This window comes from Macrobrachium nipponense, chromosome 30 (genome assembly GCF_015104395.2).
Source record: "Macrobrachium nipponense isolate FS-2020 chromosome 30, ASM1510439v2, whole genome shotgun sequence".
In the NCBI taxonomy this organism is placed as follows: Eukaryota; Metazoa; Arthropoda; class Malacostraca; order Decapoda; family Palaemonidae; genus Macrobrachium; species Macrobrachium nipponense.
In genome coordinates this window covers 50,281,792-50,303,756 of record NC_087218.1, presented here as the reverse complement: position 1 = coordinate 50,303,756, position 21,965 = coordinate 50,281,792, and the positions used below count along the sequence as shown (strand labels likewise).

Below are 21,965 nucleotides of genomic sequence, written 5' to 3'. Positions count from 1 at the left end.
ACTGAAAACTGTCTTCATTATCGGAAAATTCCTCTTATCAACCCTGAACTCGCCTTTTCAGCCAATATTTTCATTGAATTTCAGATTTTCTTTTTCCCAGTTTCAGACCTGAAAAACTGTATTCATTATCGGACAATTCCTCTATCACACCTGAACTCTCCTTTTCAGCCAATATTTCTTGAATTTCAGATTTTTCTCCAGTTTCAGACTGAAAACTGACTTCATTATCAGACAATTCCTCTATCACTGCTGAATTCTCCTTCTCAGCTGCTATTTCTTGAATTTCAAATTTTTCTCCAGTTTCAGACTGAAAACTGTTTTCATTTTCAGACAATTCCTCTATCACACCTGAACTCTCCTTTTCAGCCAATATTTCTTGAATTTCAGATTTTTCTCCAGTTTCAGACTGAAAACTGTCTTCATTATCAGACAATTCCTCTATCACACCTGAACTCTCCTTTTCAGCCAATATTTCTTGAATTTCAGATTTTTCTCCAGTTTCAGACTGAAAACTGTCTTCATTTTCAGACAATTCCTCTATCACACCTGAACTCTCCTTTTCAGCCAATATTTCTTGAACTTCAGATTTTTCTCCAGTTTCAGACTGAAAACTGTCTTCATTTTCAGACAATTCCTCTATCACTGCTGAATTCTCCTTCTCAGCCACTATTTCTTGAATTTCAGATTTTTCTCCCGTTTCAGAATGAAAACTATCATCATTTTCAGACAGTTCTTCAACCATTGCCGAATTCTCCTCTTCAGCCAATATTTCTTTTACTTCAGAAATATCTCCAGTTTCAGAATGGAAACTATCGTCATTTTCAGACATTTCTTCAATCACAGCCGAGTGCTCTTGTTCCGCTAATATTTCCTTCAAGTCAGATCTTTCTCCCATTTCCGATTTCCCATCATCTTCTGACATTTCTTCAATCTCATAGGATGTCTCCAGACAAAGACTCTTCCTAGCATGAGATTTTTCCTCAGTTCCTGATTTCCATTCAGAGACAGATTCTTCCTCAGTGTCAAAATACACTTCATCTTCCTGGGATTCTTGTGAGTCACGACTCTCCTCCTTCTGGCCAGACTTTTCTTCTGAGTCACATTTACTTGCACTTTTAGAGGGTTCTTCAATTCCAGATATTTCTTCTATCACGGATGGATCCCCATTTTCCGAAGCTTTTTCCATTAATTCAGATCTTTCCTCAGTTTCACACTTAACTGAACTTTCCAAAAAGTGTTTTACTTCAGACGTTTCTGCAGCAACATATGAATATTCCTTTTCAGAACATATTTCCTTTACTTCAGGACTTTCATTTACTTCAGATTCTCCATTATCTTGACCTGAATGTTCGTCAAATGCTTTGCTTTCATGAAATAGACCCTTTACTTCAAATTGGTCTTCCCTGGCCGATGAATTTTCATCTTCATTTCTATCATTCTTTTCTTCAGATATTTCATCTTCACTTGAATTCTCTTTTTCAGAAAATGCTTCTTGCATATATGATGTCTCCTGCGTTCCAGAAGATGAATCATCCTTCTCAGAATCTGTAACGTTTTCACCTTCGGTTCTCACTTCCATTTGCAGCAGCCCTTCAGTTTCTTTGATTTCATCAAAATCACAACTGATTCCAGATGTTTCATTAATTATGTACGATTCCTCTTCTAAAAAGCGTTGTTCTTCTATTTCAGAAGTCTTTATCACTACATCACTGACTTCACATTCAACATACATTTCTGCTTTCCTACCTACTTGATCCTTTTCAAGGCTTACTTCTTTAGATTCAGATATGTCTTCATCTATTTTCTCACCTTCCAGATTTTCATCTTGAGAATACCTACCACTATTAATTACCTCCCCTTCTTTGGGGATACTTACACTCCCCTCAGACAGCTCCTCCTCTTCCTCCTCCTCCTCCAGCAACCGATCTTTAATATTGCCTGTTTCTTTCTCGTCTGATGTACCTACAATCTCATATTGCTCTTCTTTAATTTCCTTTCCCAAAAAGAGTTCCCCTGTTTCAAGACCTACTTCCATCTCCAATAAGGATTCTCCATTATAACCACCCCCTTTTACATCATGTAATTTCTCAAAGCTATCAAATTCTTCTCTTTTGAGATTAATATCTTTTTCTTCTGGTGTTTCATCTAGATTATATAACATTCCCTCATGAAACTCTTCTTCTGTTCCTGTAGATGATTCCTCTGTTTCACCTGAACTTTCTGCATCAAGCCCATCATTTTCCTTGTCTGAAGATTTCTCATTTCCATTTTCCTCATCCCTTGCGAGGTCTAGCTCCCTTAGTTCAGACATTAATTCACTTCCAGCTATTGGGTGTTGTTCTAGATGTTCCTCTGTTACTTCTGGAACTTCTTTTTCTTCAAGTGTTTCATCATGATCCACTTCATCTATCCTTCTGGATGATTCCCCTTCTTCAACTGAGCCCTCTACAGCAAGCGCATCATTTTCTCTGTCTGATGTTCCTTCTTTTCCATCATTCTCATCCATTAAAAGATTCATCTCCTTTAGTCGAGACATCAATTCACTTTCAGCTACTGAGTCTTGTTCCAAACTTTCCTCTGTTACTTCTGAAACTCCTTTACCTTTGGGTATTTCATCATGAATCTCTTCTATCCTTATGGATGATTCCTCTATTTCATCCGAGTCTTCTGCAGCAAGACTATAATCTTGCTTGTCAGATGTTTCCTGTTTTCCGTTGTCCTCATCCATTACAAGATCTTGCTCATTTAGCTCAAATGTCAATTCACTTTCAGCTCCTGGGTCTTGTTCTAAATGTTCCACTGAAAAACCTTCATCTTCCGCTGTTCCATCAGGATTATATGATGTTCCTTCAAGGAATTCTTCTTTCACTATGGATGACTCCTCATGCAACTCTTCTGCCCCTGTGGATGATTTCTCTGATTCATCTGAGCCTTCTGCAGCAAGAACATTATTTTCCTTGTCAAATGTGTCTTCACTTCCATTACTATCATCCATTAGAAGATCTACGTTATTTAGTTCTGATGTTAATTTACTTTCAGCTACTGGGTCTTCTTCTAAACTTTCCTCTGTTACTTCTGAACTTCCTTCTGTTACTTCTGAAACTTCTTTGTCTTCATGTGCTTCATCATGAACCTCTTCACCTATCCTCGATGGTTCCTCTACTTCGCCTGAACCTTCTGTAGCAAGGGCCTCATTTTCCTTGTCATATGTTTCTTCATTTCCATTGTCGTCATCCATTACAAAATCTTGCTCCCTTAGTTCAGATATTAATTCATTTTCAGCTACTAGCTCTGGTTCTAGACTTTCTTCTGCTACTTCTGAAACTTCTCTTTCTTCGGGTATTTCATCTGATTCTTCTGCAGCAAGACTATAATCTTCCTTGTCAGATGTTCCCTGCTTTCCATTATCCTCATCCATTACAAGATCTTGCTCCCTTAGTTCAGATACTAATTCATTTTCAGCTACTAGCTCTGGTTCTAGACTTTCTTCTGTTGCTTCTGAAACTTCTTTTTCTTCAGGTATTTCATCATGAACCTCTTCTATCCTTATGGATGATTCTTCTGTTTCATCTGATTCTTCTGTGGCAAGACTATAATCTTGGGTGTCAGATGTTCCCTGTTTTCCTTTGTCCTCATCTCTTACAAGATCTTGCTCATTTAGCTCAAATATCAATTCACTTTTAGCAACCAGCTCTTGCTCTAGACTTTCCTCAAGTGCTTTATCATGAAAGTCTTCATTTATCCCTCTGGATGATTCATCCACTTCGTCTGAGCCTCCTGATGATAGATCATAATTTTCCTTGTCAGGCGTTTCTTCCTTTCCATTGTCCTCATCCGTTAAAAGTTCTAGCTCATTTAACTCAGATATCAATTTACTTTCAGCTACTGTATCTCGTCTTAAACTTTCCACTAAAATGTTTTCTTCTTCAGCCATCTCATCAGGATTATATAATATTCCCTCAAGAAATTCTCCTTTCCCTATGGATGACTCCTCATTAAACTCTTCTGTCCCCGTTGATGATTTCTCTGTTTCATCTGACCCTTCTGCAGCAAAAACATTATTTTCCTCGTCAGATGGCTCTCCACTTCCATTACCTTCATTCATTAAAAGATCTAGCTCACTTAGTTCTGATGTTAATTTACTTTCAGCTACTGGGTCTTCTTCTAAACGTTCCTCTGTTATTTCTGAAACGTCTTTTTCTCCAAGTGTTTCATCATGGAACTTTTCATCTATCCTTCTGGATGATTCTTCCACTTTGTCTGAGCCTCCGGCTGCAAGAGAATCACTTTCCTTGCCATATGATTCTTCATCTCCATTGCCCTCATCCATTACAAGATTCATCTCCTTTAGTTGAGATATCAATTCACTTTCAGCTACTGGGTCTTGTTCTAAACTTTCCTCTGTTATGTCCGAAACAACTTTTTCTTTGTGTGTTTCGCCATGAACCTCTTCTAACCTTATGGATGTTAATTCCGTTTCATCTGAGTCTTCTGCAGCAAGACTATAATCTTGCTTGTCAGATGTTTCCTGTTTTCCGTTGTCCTCATCCATTACAAGATCTTGCTCATTCAGCTCAAATGTCAATTCACTTTCAGCTCCTGGGTCTTGTTCTAAACGTTCCACTGAAAAACCTTCATCTTCCGCTGTTCCATCAGGATTATATGATGTTCCTTCAAGGAATTCTTCTTTCACTATGGATGACTCCTCATGCAACTCTTCTGCCCCTGTGGATGATTTCTCCGATTCATCTGAGCCTTCTACAGCAAGAACATTATTTTCCTTGTCAAATGTGTCTTCACTTCCATTACCTTCATCCATTAGAAGATCCACGTTATTTAGTTCTGATGTTAATTTACTTTCAGCTACTGGGTCTTCTTCTAAACTTTCCTCTGTTACTTCTGAACGTTCTGAACTTCCTTTTGTTACTTCTGAAACTTCTTTGTCTTCATGTGCTTCATCATGAACCTCTTCATCTATCCTCGATGGTTCCTCTACTTCGCCTGAGCCTTCTGTAGCAAGAGCCTCATTTTCCTTGTCATGTGTTTCTTCATTTCCATTGTCGTCATCCATTACAAAATCTTGCTCCCTTAGTTCAGATATTAATTCACTTTCAGCTACTAGCTCTGGTTCTACACTTCCCTCTGTTACTTCTGAAACTTCTTTTTCTTCAGGTGTTTCATCACTAAACTCTCCTTCTATCCTTATGGATGATTCTTCCGTTTCATCTGAACCTTCTAGATCATCCTTTTCCTTGTCAGAAGTTTCTTCATTTCCCTTTTCCTCACTCCTTACAAGATATCCCTCATTTAGTTCCGATATTAAGTCACTTGCAGTTTCCTGGTCTAATTCTAAACTTGCCTCTGATTTTTCTGAAACTTCTGCTGATTCATTTAATTCTCGTTCATTAGGGTCTTCTAGTTTTAAAGAATTGCTTAAATTCCCGGTGATAGGGCTCCCCTTATCTTTGATGGAAGAGTCGCCCGTCTCATTTAATTCTTCTGATTCCTGAATTGGCTCTCTGAATCTGGATGTTTCTTCAAGCACATCTAATACATCTGTTTCTACATTAACATTATCTAGCTCAGTTGGTATAATACTTTCTTCCATTGTTGTTTCTACATTAACATTATCTAGCTCAGTTTTTATAACACTTTCTTCCATTGTTGATTCTACATTATCATTATCTAGCTCAGTTTTTATAACACTTTCTCCCATTGTATAACTTCTTAATACCACTTCTTCTGCCTCCAAATAGCCATTAATTCCTACAATGCCTCTATCAAAACTATCCAATTCCTCTGTTTCATGATCTTCTTTAGCTATGGATGATTCCTCTGATTCTTCCAAGACAACTGCTCCTTTTAACTCCAAATAGTCATCAGTAATTTCTAATACTTCTTTATCCAGATATTCTTCTTTCATTTCGGGTATAACAACACTTTCGCCAGATGTATTACTTTGATGACTCTTCTGTATTTCTTTAGACAGTTTTCTTATTTCTTCTAATTCCTGATTTCCATAGCTCCTATCTTCCTCGTCTGAGGATTCTTTGCTACCACTCAAAGTCTGTTGAAGCCACTGATGTTTCTCTGCAAATGTTAAACCAATTTCTTCCTTCATCACTGATTTTTTAGTTTCTTCTAGATCACCTTTCTCATGAACATCTTCCAAATCAAGCTCTTCAGTTTCATGGATATTAACTATTTTCAGATTGTCTCCCAAATCATGGGGAATCTCTTTTTCAAGACTGCCTTCCAAATCTGACTCTTCAGTCTTCGTATCATCTTTTTCAGAATCCTCTACCAAATCTGACTCACTTGTTTCCTTTGTTTCATCTGTTTTAAGACTTGACTCCTGCACTTCAGACTTTTCAGTCTCTCCTGAATCATCAGTTTCGAGACTTCCAACCATCTGTTCTGAATGTTCATTATCTTGCTCACTTCCTTCTAGATTCCCCCCTAAGTCCTCTGCTAACCCTGACTTAACTGACTCCATTTTTACACCATTCTTTTGAGATTCATCGGAGCTTTCAGTTTCATTGTGTTTGTATTCCCAAAGATTCTTGTCAGTTTCTTCTGAATATTCACTGACACTTACCAGATTATGTGCATTCTCTTCCAGGTCCTTTAAGTTTTCAGCTTTCTCTAATTCAATACTATCACCAACCCTTTTGGTATTCTCTGATTTTTTAGTCTGCTCATCAAAACTTTTGTCTCCACTCAGATCTTCCAATAAATTCAAGGTACTTTCTACAGTGGCAGGTTTTCCCCATTCGGTGATATCATCACACCTGGCTAACTCACAGTTTCCAATTAAGTTTTCTTTTACACCTAATGTATCACCTCGAATGATTTCCCTACCTTCAAAATGGCTTCCAAATCTTTCAAATGTTTCCTTTTTACTGAATGGTCTTCCACAACTCTGCACTTGTATGGAGGGTCCATCGACCTCCAACAAAAAGTGATCCATGAAGGTTGACCCCTTCATATAATCTGGTGCCTCAACCACATTTATTTCATTATCCAATAATCTTGCTACTTCTACTGATACATTTACAATCTCATCAGTTTTCTTCTCATCAGATAACTCTTCTTCCTTTGATGATTCTTTGTTTCCTTCTTGTGCTTCCTTTTTCAAAATGAAATCTTTGTAGCTAGGTAACATTTCTCCATGTTCTTCACTTCCACCATTACAGGTGTTCTCGACTTCATCATCATGTTCAATATCATACAGTTCAATTTCTTGCAAAGTTACTAGTTTGTGGTATTCTTTGTATCTTTGTAGCTCATTACTTTCGTACTGCATATCGCCTTCTTGGGGTTCTGTTCTTTCTACAGCACTGGTGGAAGCTTTGATTATCTCTAAACTGATTTTTGCATCATGTTTTGTAATTCCTCCATCGAAGTTTTTTTTTATATCAAGACAGTCTTCAAAGGAACTCCTTTCCTTTACAGATGTGTTTCTGTCTTCTAGTGCTAGAGGGTAAAACACATTTTCATATTCAGTCCCCTTGTCCTTTACAGAAAATAACTCACTGCTACTTGTCCAGTCATATTTCCCTAATTGCTCAATTTCAATCGGAGTTTTTTTTTCTCCCTCTGACATTTCTGGGATTTCTATGGACCCCACACTTTCATGAATTTGTTTGATATTGCCAAATATTTTGGAAGCTGAACGCCCTTCTTCTTCAGATGACTTTAGTTTGCTAAATATATCTGTGCTTTCTCCCAAATCCTTCCTGTCAGAACCTGTCCCAGTATCCCCAAGGTATTTTTTGCTTTCAGTTAAGTCCTTCATTCCAAAATATCTTTTGCTTTCCTCAGATTCTTCCCTAACCCCAGTTGTTATCTCATATTCTAATTCATTTTCAGGCAATATTTCATTTGCTTCGAGTTTTTTTTTAGACGAAGTTTTTTTTTCTTCCTCCAAGGGGCCTCCACTTTCTTGTACTCTTTCTTGGTCATAGCTGAGTCCATCACCTTCAGAAAACTGTTCCTCTTCTGCATTTGTTTCTTTGCTTCCATAAGTCATTTCTCCCGCTTTATTCTCTTGGTCTTCTACCCCATTTATTCCAGAGCATGGAATCCTAATACTTTCATTACTTTCAACTCCCTCTCCATCTATGTGTGAAGTGTTTGTTCTATATTTTGAATCTTCATATGCAAGCCCCTTGCTAGCATTGTCATCCCATTTGTGTTCATCAACTACTGTGTTATCCTTTGATAAAACTTCAACATTCTCGTCTACCATCATTCCTATTATTTCTACAAACTTCAATCTTTCAATATCTTGAACTTCATCTCCCCTTCCTTCATTGTTGCCCTCCTCTCCTCCTGCTCCACTTGGACTACTCTTCCTTTCATAAATTGAAGGACTACTCTCCTCAACTCTAAGTTCCCAAGGAGAAGCAGAATCTCGAACAGCAGTTACACTTCCCTGTTCCTCATTCCTCCACTGACGCCAAAAATCTACTTCTCCCTGATAGGGGCTACCACCACCTTTCAAAGGCTGTACACCCTCTGGGCAGGTGTCTGCTGGGAAGTCCTCCACATCAATTTCTTGACTGAATACACTAGCTACCTCATTGTCTATATCTTCATCCCCTTCCCCAACCAATATTTCAGGAATCTCAAGATCATGGGCATCTCCAATGTCATCTTTTACAGGCTCACTGGTAAAGTCCCACTGTGACACCTCTAACTTTTCTGTTACCACTGGATAAGTTTTTGTTAGTATCGCACCACTATATGTGTCTTTCATACTGGCAGATTTTACAGCAAAATGTTGTGACATTATCATTTCAATAGACAGTTTCTCATCTGGACTTCTTTGAGATTTGCTATCACTACTACTTCCACTACTTGATCTGATACCTAAACTCCTAATATGTAATTTGTTATCCAACTCTCGAAGAATGTCTACTGTCTTTATGGCTATTGGTAGTTTACTCTTGTGTAGAGGGAAAGATTTAGATACTCTTTCACTCAAAGTGATATCAGTCTTTCCTGGGATCCTAACAGGTATTTTGCTCTTATTGCCTAAGGATTTCAATGAGAGGTGTTCCACTAGATGATCTCTCACTCTATCAGTGATGGTGCAAAAATGAGCAGACAAAGAACCTCCACTTCCACCACGCTTTTTACTGGGTGGAGAATCATCATCATCATCTTTAGGTGTCTCCTTTTTCTTTTTGGCTCCAAGGCCTCCGAAGTGAAAAAACTTCTTCGGCTGAGAAGTTGCCCCTTCTGGTTCTGTTTCCTCTTTATCATTTTTCTTTCCAAAGGAAAATAATTTTTTGCCCAATTTCTTTTCTGCAGTAGCATTACTACCAGATTCTGTATTAACCCCTTCATCTACCATACTACTAGCCCCTGCTGCAGTACCTTCCTTTCCTTGTGCATCATCCTCAACCATCACATATTCACCCTCCATTTCACCCTCATCATCATATTCTTCCTCTTCATATTCATACTCTTCCTCATAATCATCCTCATAATCATACTCACCCTCTTCCCCGGCCATGCAGTACGCTTCATCCTCCAACTGCTGAAGGAATTTTTCTTTAATATACTGGCGGTACTGTTCCTCATCTTCGAACTCAACATCTTCGTCCAAACCCCCTTCCTCTAACAGTCTCTTTTCTTCTTCTGTGAGTGCAGATGGCATGCTCATGTAGTCTTCCAGCTGAGCATCACCTGCTTCCCAAGGCTGTTCTGCATGCTCTTGTTCTTCGGCTTCTATTTCTAAAAGTTCTTGTTTTTCTTGTTCGGTTAACTCTGGTGGCATTGACATGAACTTTTCAAGTCCCTGGCGCTCTTGTTGTCTGATACGCTCACGCTCCTCTATTGCCTCTGTGTATTCTTTCTCTTCCTGCTCTGTCAAGCCATGAGGCAGACCCATAAAATGTGCAATGTCAATGTCGTCAGCACCTTCATTTTCAGCAAGAAAGGCTCGTAACTCCACTTCTTCTTCTTCAGTAAGTGAAGCTGGCATTGCCAAATACTTGGCCAAAAGTGGGTTATCAGGAACGACCCCTTGCATTTCCTCTGGTTCATCCAACCACTCAGGTCGCTTACTTGCTCGTCTTACTAGTAAATCATTCACTTCTTCTAAATAGTCTTCCGCTTCTTCGACTGGCATAACCGGGCTGGATGGTATACTATGATTAGCTTCCATGGCATCTTCACCTTCAGCATAATAACCATTAAGATCTTCCTCCATGTGTAACTCACCACCCGCTAATATATCTTGGTCTTCTATCTCCATTACCTCTTCTTCTTCCTCTTCCATGGAGTCAAACTGTTCTTTAAAGGCTGCTTCAATCTCAGCTGCAGTTCTGTCAGCTATGCCGAAATTTTTAATATCATCATCCACATTAAAAGCAATATCATCTTTCATATCTTCATCCTTTGTCCAAGCAACATCTAAAGTTGGGTCAGCTTCAGGCATATCTTTATCTTCTGGCTGGCCTTCTGACAGTTCACTGACTTCAGCTGGAATAATATCTTTAACATCGGAGGACTCATCAAATTCACGTCTTGGACTTTTCCACGTCCTCATGTTGTCTGACAGAACATCATCTACTAAGGCCTCTGTCTGTGCTTCTACCTGTGGCTCATCAGTTACAGCAGCTGTTTCTTGATCAATCTTTTCTTGATCACTGCTCTCCATTTGGTTACAAACATCACCTGTAGAGTCCACTGTAGTTTCAGTATGTTTTCCCTTACCATCTGCTCTCCAATAATCCCAAAAACTGTTTGCATCATCATCATATTTAACTTTTGAACTGTCAGCCTGTTCACTTACTACCTGGTCTCTTTCCTGAATATCTTTCTCTTTCTCCTCCATCTGCCACGTACCACTTATAGAATCATCAGGAACTTTCACTTCTTGCTCATAAGTATGTTCACTAGCTACTTCGGCAACATCTTCAGGTGTTTCCTTTTCACTTGCCTTCCATTGATCCCAAAAGCTGATCGAGGAATCATCATCTAAAACAGGAGGTTTGCTGACAACATCCTCAGGAACCTTATGTGCATCTTCTTCCTTGTCCACAGTCTCATCACTTTTAACAAAACTTTTCACATCATCTGTAATTTCGCTTTCTTCAGCAACTAACTCACTCTTTACCTCTGTGATTTCAGTGTCATTTGCCTCTTCATCTATTCTCAGTTTTTTCAAAATACCACCTGTAGAGTCATCGCCCAGTTTCTCCTGCTGCATGTCATCTTTTTCAATGACTACCTCATTGGCAGATAAGAATTTGCTTGCTGAGTCAGAAATTAGCTCTTCATCCATTTCTTGTTTGCCTTCCTCATAAGTCAGGACATTGTTTAGGGAAACTTCAGTAGTTGTCTCTTCTTCAGTTTTGTTAACAGTTTCACTGAAAACTTCAACAACTTCAGAACTGTCCTTTACATCTTCACCCTGCCTGCTTGAGAAATCATCAACAGTTATTTCACCATCTTTCACACTTTGCAATTCAGATGCGAGATTTTCAGCATCATCTTTTTCAGCGGCATCTGTGTCAACTTTTGCAGTGTCATCTTTTTCAGTGTCATCTTTTACTGTTTCTGCTATTTTTTCTTCCATTTGCAATTCAGATGCAAGTTTTTCAGCATCATCTTTTTCAGCGGCATCTGCGTCAACTTTTGCAGTGTCATCTTTTTCAGTGTCATCTTTTACCGTTTCTGCTATTTTTTCTTCCATTTGCCATTCAGATGCGAGTTTTTCAGCATCATCTTTTTCAGCATCATCTGTGTCAACTTTTACAGTGACATCTTCTACTGTTTCTTCCATTTTTTCTTCCATTTGCAATTCAGATGCAAGTTTTTCAGCATCATCTGTGTCAACATTTACAGTGACATCTTCTACTGTTTCTTCCATTTTTTCTTCCATTTGCAATTCAGATGCAAGTTTTTCAGCATCATCTGTGTCAACTTTTGCTGTGTCATCTTTTACCGTTTCTTCTATTTTTTCTTCCATTTGCAACTCAGATACAAGTTTTTCTGCCTCATATTTTTCAGCATCATCTGTGTCAACTTTTGTAGTGTCATCTTCTACTGTCTCTTCCATTTGCAATTCACATGCAAGTTTTTCAGCATCATCTGTATCAACTTTTGCAATGTCATCTTTTACAATTTCTTCTAACTTTTCTTCTATTTGCAATTCAGATACGAGTTTTTCAGCATCATCTCTTTCAACGTCTTCTGTGTCAACTTTAGCAGTGTCGTCTTTTACTGTTTCTTCCATTTGTTTATTATCATCCTTTTCTTTGTCACTAGTATCTTTTCTGCGCCAAAAACTGCTATAACCAGTTGCCTTGCTATCTTCTTCATGAACTTCCTTATCAATGGTTACCTTGTCACCTGTCACCCACTTGCTCCAGAATCTTCCTGTGGTCTCCTCAGTAGCCTTTGTGCCCTCTTCCTTGGCAACAGCTTCCTCGCTACATTCTTCAACTTTACCTGCATCTTTGTCTTTATCACCTGTCTTCCATCGACTCCAAAAACCACCTGAGGTGCCATCAGAAGTTTTGTCTTCCACTTTCTCATCAGCAGAAACACTCTTCTCATCTTTTGGAACATCTGTTTCCTTATCAGATGCTGTCCACCTGGTCCAAAACCTCCCTTTTGGACTATCTGTGACCTTATCATCTTTCTTGTCATCAGCAGAGGCCTGATCTCTGACATCTTTAGATGCATCTTTTTCCTTGTCACCCGATTGCCACCAGTTCCAAAAACCACTTTTGTTTTCGTTTGAATCCTTTATCACATCAGGCTGTTGATTACTTGAATCTTCAGTGACTGTTTCTTCAGTAGGTTCACTTATTTCCTTTGAAAGCTGTAAACCAAAGTGATCACCATCCACCTGTTCAAGGTTCTGTGCCAAAGGAACAGTTGTTACATCATTGGATATAGGCACATTTCCAATTAAATCAACATTTTCAGAATCTCTAGTTTCACTAACATCAGCAACCTCACCTTCATTTATTCCTTTTTCTACATTAACATCTCCAGTAGCCTCTGTAGATACTTCAATTTTCTCTTCACATAATTCCACTTTTTCATTGCCTGCTATCTCTTCTTTGGCAAAAATGCTCTCTTCTTCATCTGTGGGAATTATTTCCTTGGTCACATCTGTCATATGAGCTTCAATTGGTTTTTCAATGGAAGTTTCCATTTCCTTTAGTTCATGCTCATCTTGAAGCTCTGCAGACACCTCTAGAGACTCACTCGTCAAATCACCCACTGCATGAATTTCTTCTGAAGTAGTTCCTTTTAACAACTCTTCACCTGCACTATCCTGAATTTCTTCCTTAGATAGTTCATTGCTATCCATTAAAACAATATCTTCTGAATGGCCTTCACACATATCAACATTTATACTTTCCTTATGCATATCTTCTACTTCATCTTCAGCAGGTTCTTTTTCTTCTACTTCATATTCAGCAAGTTCTTTTTCAACAAAGATTTCTTCTACTTTATCTTCTACAAGTTCTTTTTCGGCAAAGGTTTCTTCTACTTTATCTATACCTAGTTCTTTTTCAACAGATGTTTCTTTCACTATCTTTTCTTCAAGATCATTCTGGGCATTTTCATCAATAATGTGGGCCAAAATCTCCTCAGCACTGTCTTGCTGAGTAACATCTTCATCATGGCCCTGTCTTTCAAGCAAACGCTGTACTTTTTTGGCATCCGTCGAAGATTCTGTATCTGCTCCTGATGATTCCTCAACTTCTTCTTCTATAACTATTCCACTAAGTCTGACTGTAACACCTGATGGCTTTGCCTGAGAATCAACATGTTCCCTCCTTTGTACTTCAGGCTCATTTAAAGCACTAATATACTCTTCCTCTTCCCTAACATCGAATGCCACTGCTTCTGTTTCCTTGTTATCAAGTTCATCTCTTACAAGTGAATCATCCACTTTCTCGCTTTTTGCTTCGTCATCTTCAATAACAATAAATACATGACTATTCTCTTTACTTGCAGAGTCTGCTTGCTCAGCATCAACTGTTTCCTCAAAATCTTGAGCTGTTTCAGCAACTTCCTCTTCAATGTCTTTAACTTCATATGTGGTTAGGTCATCTGCAGCAGGGGATTCCTCCTCATCTTCCTCAAGCCTTGAAAGGTACTCTTCCAGTCGTTTTCCAACTTTAGCAGTAAATTCTTCCGCTGACACCTCTCGTCCATCAGCATCAATTTCATCTGCTGGCTCCTCTGATTCAAACTTTGCTGCATATCTTTCCACAATTTCTTCTGCTGTGCCAACAAATTCAGGAACTTCTTCTTCCTCTTCCAGTGAGGCCTTTTTCTTTGCGGTTTCTTCATCAAGAGCATATTTGGCAAGAAGTGATTTCCACAGCTCATCCTTTTCCTCGCAAACCTGTCCTACTAACTGCTGTTCTTCTACCACTTCTGGAATATCACTCTCTTCGCTATCTTGTTTATTTACTTCTCTTATGCCAGCAGTCAAGGGGGATGGCCTATGAACTGGCAACTCTGCCAGAGGAGATTGTGCCAATAAGTTCTCAACTCCTGGGTAACGTGCTAGCCCTCCCCTCTCCCCTAGGCCTTCTCGCCATCCTTCTTCTTCCTCTTCTTCTTCTTCTTCAACTTCAGCTAATGTCGATATTTTTCGCTGATTTTCAGTACGTTCTTCGGTATAGACTTCACCCAGTTCCTCAGTGGATGGGGCAGCATCGTGCTTGATGTCCTCCTCTTGCACATCACCTTCCTTGACTGCCAAGAAAGTAATGAAAACAACCCAAATCCTCAGGACAAAGGCACGGACACGTCCCCGAACATACGAAGGATAAAACCAGCATGGAATGTTGACATTCGGCATGTATGAATAGATGCGGTCCCTACCATTTCTGCCCAATTCTGATAAATTGGGCAGCTGCCACTCTGTCAGACTCGGCATGGTCCAATTCTGTGGCCTAGGTAAGTTCCATTCTTGAGGGTTTGTCAAATTCCATTGTGGGAGAGTAGGCAAATTCCAATCCTGAAGCCTTGGTATGGTCAATTCCGGAATCTGTGGGAACCACTCAGGCACCTGAGCCTTGATGGTGGCAAAACATCTTTTCACTTCGTTCATCGCTCGAAGCGACGGTTATGTACTGTAAGCTATCTATGCACGCATGCACTAATGTGATACAGTCAACAACAATCACTTTACACTGGCACTGATTAGTTGGAGAACACTTTTTCCATCACTGGTTATGAATCACTGCGAAATGAAAACACCAAAAGATGGGATTAGAAGCCCTGAGTTGACACAACCTTTACGAGAAAGGGGGGAGGGAGGGAGGGCGGGGCTTGAACAAGCCTCACAGTATAGAAACGAGAAGTTCGGAGGTGGCACCGACGGAGAGCAGCAAACCACTGAAGGGCGGCCACGCCACCAACCTATCTCAACCAACACACGCACGCACAAAGTTTCAAAATAGCACGTGGGGCACCGCGGCCGCCTCGATGCCATACTGCCTGTTTGCCCTTCGCACTCTCTCTCTCCCTCTCTCTCCGTCTCTGTCTCCCTCTCCCTCACCTTTCTCTACCTTAACACATAGTCACAATACTTTTACGATCAACGTGGTATATCTCATAAGCAGCTACATGGTTTTTCTTCTTCTCTTATTCAGGACGATAAGAGAAGAGAAAACCACTGTATCAATGATGAAACAGAACTCAGAATGACAAGTGTTACGGAAGTGCATCTATACTTTGACTCTTGACACCCGTTTAATGAACCAAGTTCAAGAGCTCAATTTATTAGCAAATTGATCAACGTTTCCAATTGGCATGGTTCTGACATTTCATTTCAAAGACAGAATTCAACACAGCGTAATCCTCCCTTATCTACGACAATCCCAAATCTTTCATCAGTGCCATAAAGAGAACAGAAATTCTAATTTCGTAAAACTTTTAGTAAATTGATAGTAAGGAAAAATTCACGTGTATTTGTGTAAAACAAAACCTTAAGACACAAGGGACTGGGTAAAACAAATAGTATGAAAAAACACATTAATATATAAACAGGATCTAAGACGGATTAAAAAATGAAATAATTCCAAAGCAATGGTAGCTACTAACACCAGCTCCTATAACTTTACATTCTATAGAATAAAACGAGCGACAGTATAGTTTCTGAATATGCATCTTGCGTATTGCCATGATTTTTTTAAAATACTTTTAAAAGTTTGACAGTCGACATTAAGAATGACTAATACTTGGAATAAGACGAGTAGTAACTGACACGAATTAAACTTATTTAAGACAATGGGAGTTTGCACTATTTTTAAGTAACACTTAACATACGTAAAGTACCGGTAATAATTATGATTCACAGAAACATGAATGATAATTCTCAAAGAATATTGCGTTCAAAGCAGATAAACATTAAAATCAGATGGCCCCCCCAACCCCGGCCCCACAACATTTTTATTTTTATTTATTTGCCTACGTAACTTGCATGATGGATTCCTCCCAGGATATGAAGATAGTTCATAAACATATATATATATATATATATATATATATATATATATATATATATATATATATATATATATATATATATATATATGTATTAATATATATACATATATATATATATATATATATATATATATATATATATATATATATATATATATATATATATATATATACATATATCATATATATATATATATATAACACGTCAAAGACAAAACTTCACATCTTTGTTACTCAGTATCAAAGCACCACGCGGAAGTCAGATCGATATTTCTGCATCAAAGCAAGTCATGATTCCTCTTACGCAAACCAGTTTCAAACGAAATACGCCAGCGCTTCTATATATTTACGCGCGCACCGTACCCTTGAGACGCCAAATAACTCCCATGCTGGCAAATGAAGTGACCAGACTTCCTCAAACTCTCTCCTCCGTCTTTTTTCTGACTGCACAAGAGCAACGAGGTATCAAAGAAGACCCGGATGCTATTAAAATAGACTTCTTTTGAATCCGAGTGAGTTATTGTTTCAGAATGCTATGGGACTTATTGCAGATATTAGAAAAACATTAGAGGGTTTATTGCACATCGAGAATTAAAGAAAAAAAAGAAGTAGGGCTGGGTTTATTGCAGAGATTCAGAAAAAATAGAAGGTTGGGTTTATTTGCTAGAGATTAGAAAAACAAAAAAATAGAGGGTTGGGTTTATTTTTGCAAAGATCAGAAAAAAAATAGAAGGTTGGGTTTTATTTGTCAGAGATTAGAAAAGAATAGAGGGTTGGGTTTATTGCAGAGATTAGAAAAAATAGAGGGTTGGGTTTATTGCAGAGATTAGAAAAACATTAGAGGGTTGGGTTTATTGCAGAGATTAGAAAAAATAGAGGGTTGGGTTTATTGCAGAGATTAGAAAAAATAGAGGGTTGGGTTTATTGCAGAGATTAGAAAAAAATAGAGGGTTGGGTTTATTGCAGAGATTAGAAAAAATAGAGGGTTGGGTTTATTGCAGAGATCAGAAAAAAATAGAAGGTTGGGTTTATTGCAGAGATCAGAAAAAATAGAAGGTTGGGTTTATTCCAGAGATTAGAAAAAAATAGAGGGTTGGGTTTATTGCAGAGATTAGAAAAAAACAGTAGGTTGGGATTATTGTAGAGATTAGAAAAAACTAGAGGGTTGGGTTATAATGCCATGGGACTTACTGCAGAGATTGGACAAAAAAAAAATAGAGGGTTGGGTTGGGGTTATAGGGGGGGTTCGGATTATGGGATCGGGTTCTGCTCTCGTGCCAAACCCAAAGCTTTGAAACGTACAGAAGATATGAGCAGTTCAATGCAACGGTAATGTCTCACCAGAGAGAGAGAGAGAGAGAGAGAGAGAGAGAGAGAGAGTTATGTATAACTCCTTAAGATGCTCTCTATACGTGAAATGTCATTCTGTCATTCATACTTGCTCTGACGTCTTTGAAGAGCCATCAGGTGGCGGACTGTAATTTGTTGCTTACGTCAGTTCATTCAAGCTAGATAAACAGTGAGTAAATTCCTCCACCCATATATATAATATATATATATATATATATATATATATATATATATATATATATATATCTTCATTCTTCAATCTAAACAAGCATCAGCATTCATACTAAAAATCTGAATAACAGGAGAGATAAAATCTTGACAAATGGAAAATAAGAGAAGTGAATTAAATAATAATTCAGCTCAATAACAATCCACTTGTAAGATGAATATTTTTAAATGTATTTGTTTATCTCTAATATCCAGTCAGCCTACACGAAAAAAAAAAATCACTGACGAACTCGCAAATGCAGCATTAAATAACAGCCATAGCAAATATCACGAGAGAGAGAGAGAGAGAGAGAGAGAGAGAGAGAGAGAGAGAGGGCTAAAAGAATAATAAATGAAAGGTTGAAGGAAGCGACGTACAATCTCGTCTCCACCTGTCATTCAGGACCAAGACGAGGAGGAGGCGAGGAGGAGGAGGAGGATGAGGAGGAGGAGACGAGGGGAGGAAGGATTACTGCCAAAAGATGTAAGCCAAGAAATTTAGCTTCTTCTTTTTTTTTTAACTGTGTGTGTGTGTGCGCAGGGGGAACTACTCAACTATCTTATAAACCCATTAGTCTGCATATACTGTCCATTGGTGAAGGTAACCTTAACCTTTTTATCCATCAGAGAGAGAGAGAGAGAGAGAGAGAGAGAGAGAGAGAGAGAGAGAGAGTGCAATGAGTTCACGGCGCACCAATTCATGTCTGTAATATATATTAGAATTTCATCCTCAATATGCAAGCGATTTCTCTCTGCCTTGATATATTCTTATGTCTGAATAAGAATGACCCAATTTTCATTCTCCACCTTTCAGGAGCGTCATCTGTCATTCTATCATTCTTCATTCTAATTTTAATCTTTGTCACTAAGGATAATCTATTCTCCAACTTGTTGCAATTACGAAAATTTTTAAAATAAAAACTGAAAACTGCAGCTTACGGCGCCCAGAGTGTCAGCTAAGCCCACCGACTCTGATTAGTGACCACATATATATATATAATATATATATATATATATAGTATATATATATAATATATATATAAAAGTATATATGCATATACATACACACACACACACACACACACACATATATATATATATATATATATATATATATATATATATATATATATATATATATGATATACATGACTCAACAAACCCTTCATGCATGAGCCTATGGGTGCAAAAACCTGAAACTCATAAATGCATGCATACATGTTACTTATATAATAAGAAAGCACGGCATGGGCAAATAGCAAAACACAAACGAAGATAATAATTAAAACTTCCTTTGGAAGCTAAAACGTGTCTTGTTGCATTCAAATTAAAACTAGCTTCTGCCACAAAAAAAAAAAAAAAAATTAAACCATTGGCCGTATCTGTCAATGATCATAAATCACAAATAAATGAATGTATTGCTTATTTGCCAATGGCATCCAGACACCAGCCTTCTCCAGGTCTAACATTTGTAAATAAACGGGAGGATAAAACAAAAACACGCAAGAGAGCGATCACGTGTACAGTTAACCCTTAAAAACGCGGCAAAACAGCAACTCGCTGCCCCTACAGGCGACTGAACGAACCCCTCGTTCACCGGCACAGGTATATAAGTGTAGTGAATGTAAGCCCTCCTGGTATTCTTCCAACAATGCCCTGCGACCCTGCCCCCCCCCGCCCCGCCACCCCCCCCCCCCCCCCCCCACCCACCCCTGCTCCATCTACCCAACCCTTGTCTAGGTCTCCTCCCACGCCCACCCACATCCCCATACAACCATTCCCTAGCAATTCTCATTCCCAGACGTCTCTCTCTCTCTCTCCTCTTCTCTCTCCTTTTCCTTCTAAACTGCTATACCCAGCAACCCCAAATATGATGTTGTTGGTTACAGGCCCAAAATAGCACCCTTCAACCCCTCGTTAGCTCTAAGAGGTTGGGAAGATTTTTCTTCGACAGGGTTGCCATGGTAACCAGGTAATGTAAGAATGAGGTATATCAGCTGAACTTTACAACTATATATGAGATATTATTCTAGAAATATATTAAGAGCCTTTATGAGAGAGAGAAATTTACTTTTTGGAATTTTTTTTAGATATAGGTTTTGGTGGACTGAGATACTGAAGTGCATTTATGTAACATTAACTAGAATACTAATTCAAATATAATTTTTCCTGTGGGGTAAGGGCATTCGTGAAAATGAAAATATACTTGTTTTCAAAATGACAAAGTTTAGACGACTGAAATATTCTTAGGTGTATTTATGCAGCCTTAACTGAATTATCAATTCAAAATATAATTTGTGTGTGGTAGGAGCCTTCAAGAGGCGGATTTTCCACTAATCTCACGTAATTCACGTCACAGACAAGAGGTAAATGCCCCCAAATATATACCCCGTGCCCCAAAGTCACGTGCCCCTCTCGTTCTTCCCTGGTAAGGAAAAAAGTTGGATCGCTCCTGAACGCTGTCTGGGCATTTGAAATAGAATGTGTCTTTTATTTGGTGTGGGAGAAAAGTGGGGCTGGCAAATATTCATTATCAGGTAACTGGGTAATCAATAAAGTGATTATCTATGGTGCATCTCTGTATTTTGAAACCCGATTCATCTTAGACTGCATTGCTTTTTGCTCATGTACATACCTGGGGATTTCCGTCTTTAATAGTGGTTCTTTCAGTTCGATGAATGATTCCTACAGTCATGTTTATATTTCAGTAATGCGTCGCTCTTTGATAACATAAAAAAATGAAGCGATAATAACATCTTCGACCCTTCTCCAGGAATAGCTCCTCTGAGTTTATCCGTCTTTCTAACATTAACAGAGGTCTGGTAGGGTTTAACAATGTTTGTGAAATACGGTGCCCCCAGGGATGGTAAAATGCTGTTTACGTTTTGACCGCCAAGTATAACCTTCTTCACCTTGACCCACTGTTCACATTTTGACCACTAATGACTTTCATCACAATGTCAGAGACTTGGTAGGCCTTAACAATGTTAGTGAAATACGGTGCCCCCAGGAGTGGTAAGTTCCTGTTTACAATTGGAACGCCAAGTATTACCTTCATCTTGACCCCATTTGCATTTTGACCTCAAATGACCTTCATTTTGACCTTCAGTTTACAATTTTCAGTTCACAATTTTGACCTCTTTTCATTTTAACTACTGAACACGACCTTCATCTTGACCTTCTCTTTACATATTAACTGCTAAGTATGACCTCCTTCTTGACTGCCTCTATATATTCTAACTACTAAGTATGACCTTCATCTTGACCTCACTTCGGAAATCTCATTAATTAGTGATGCATACCAGACATGACATCTCAGGATTATATAGTTGTGAAGGCGCGATGCTTTTAAAAGCACATTAACCGTAACTTCTTAAAAGACAGACAGACAGACAGAAGCACCCAGACGGATTCCGGGGTCAGTAACACCCCCAAAATCGAATCCTAGACAAATCAATTCCCTCAGAGTTTTGTGTATGTGAGTGGGAGGGTGGGGGGATAGGGGCTTCCTTTCATTACACGTACACACAACCGAACGAACAATTCAAACAAACATACGTAATGAACCCTGCACGCATGAATCAGCTTCCCTTGTCATTCAGGGCATCATGGCGACGTCAAGACATTAGCATGATGGTCTGTGATTGCTTGCATTTCTCTGCTTGGATTGATGGTGACTGTATCCAGAATCCTTCCTTGAATGTTGTTCTTTTTTTTTTTTTTTTGTCTCAGGATGAAAATCTTTCTTTTTTTATTTTTATTTTTTGGTCTCATGTTGAAAATCTTTCCTGCATTTATTTATTTATTTATTTTTGTCTTAGGTTGATGAATCTCCTTTTTTTTTTGTTTTTTTTTTTTTTTTTTTGTCTCAAGTTGAGAATCTTTCAAATTTTTTTTTTTTGTCT

The 21,965-nt window shown here is 38.5% G+C and overlaps 1 protein-coding gene across 1 annotated transcript in view; it reads right to left on the bottom strand.

Moving 5' to 3' along the window:
- Positions 1–15,352, bottom strand: part of LOC135202144 (uncharacterized) — a 187,951-nt gene extending 172,599 nt beyond the window's left edge. Inside the window, 1 exon segment of the mRNA XM_064231395.1 lies at positions 109–15,352. Within this exon segment, the coding sequence (XP_064087465.1) occupies positions 109–15,103 (14,995 nt within the window). The 5' untranslated portion in view covers positions 15,104–15,352.
- Between the last annotated feature and the right edge of the window lie 6,613 nt (positions 15,353–21,965).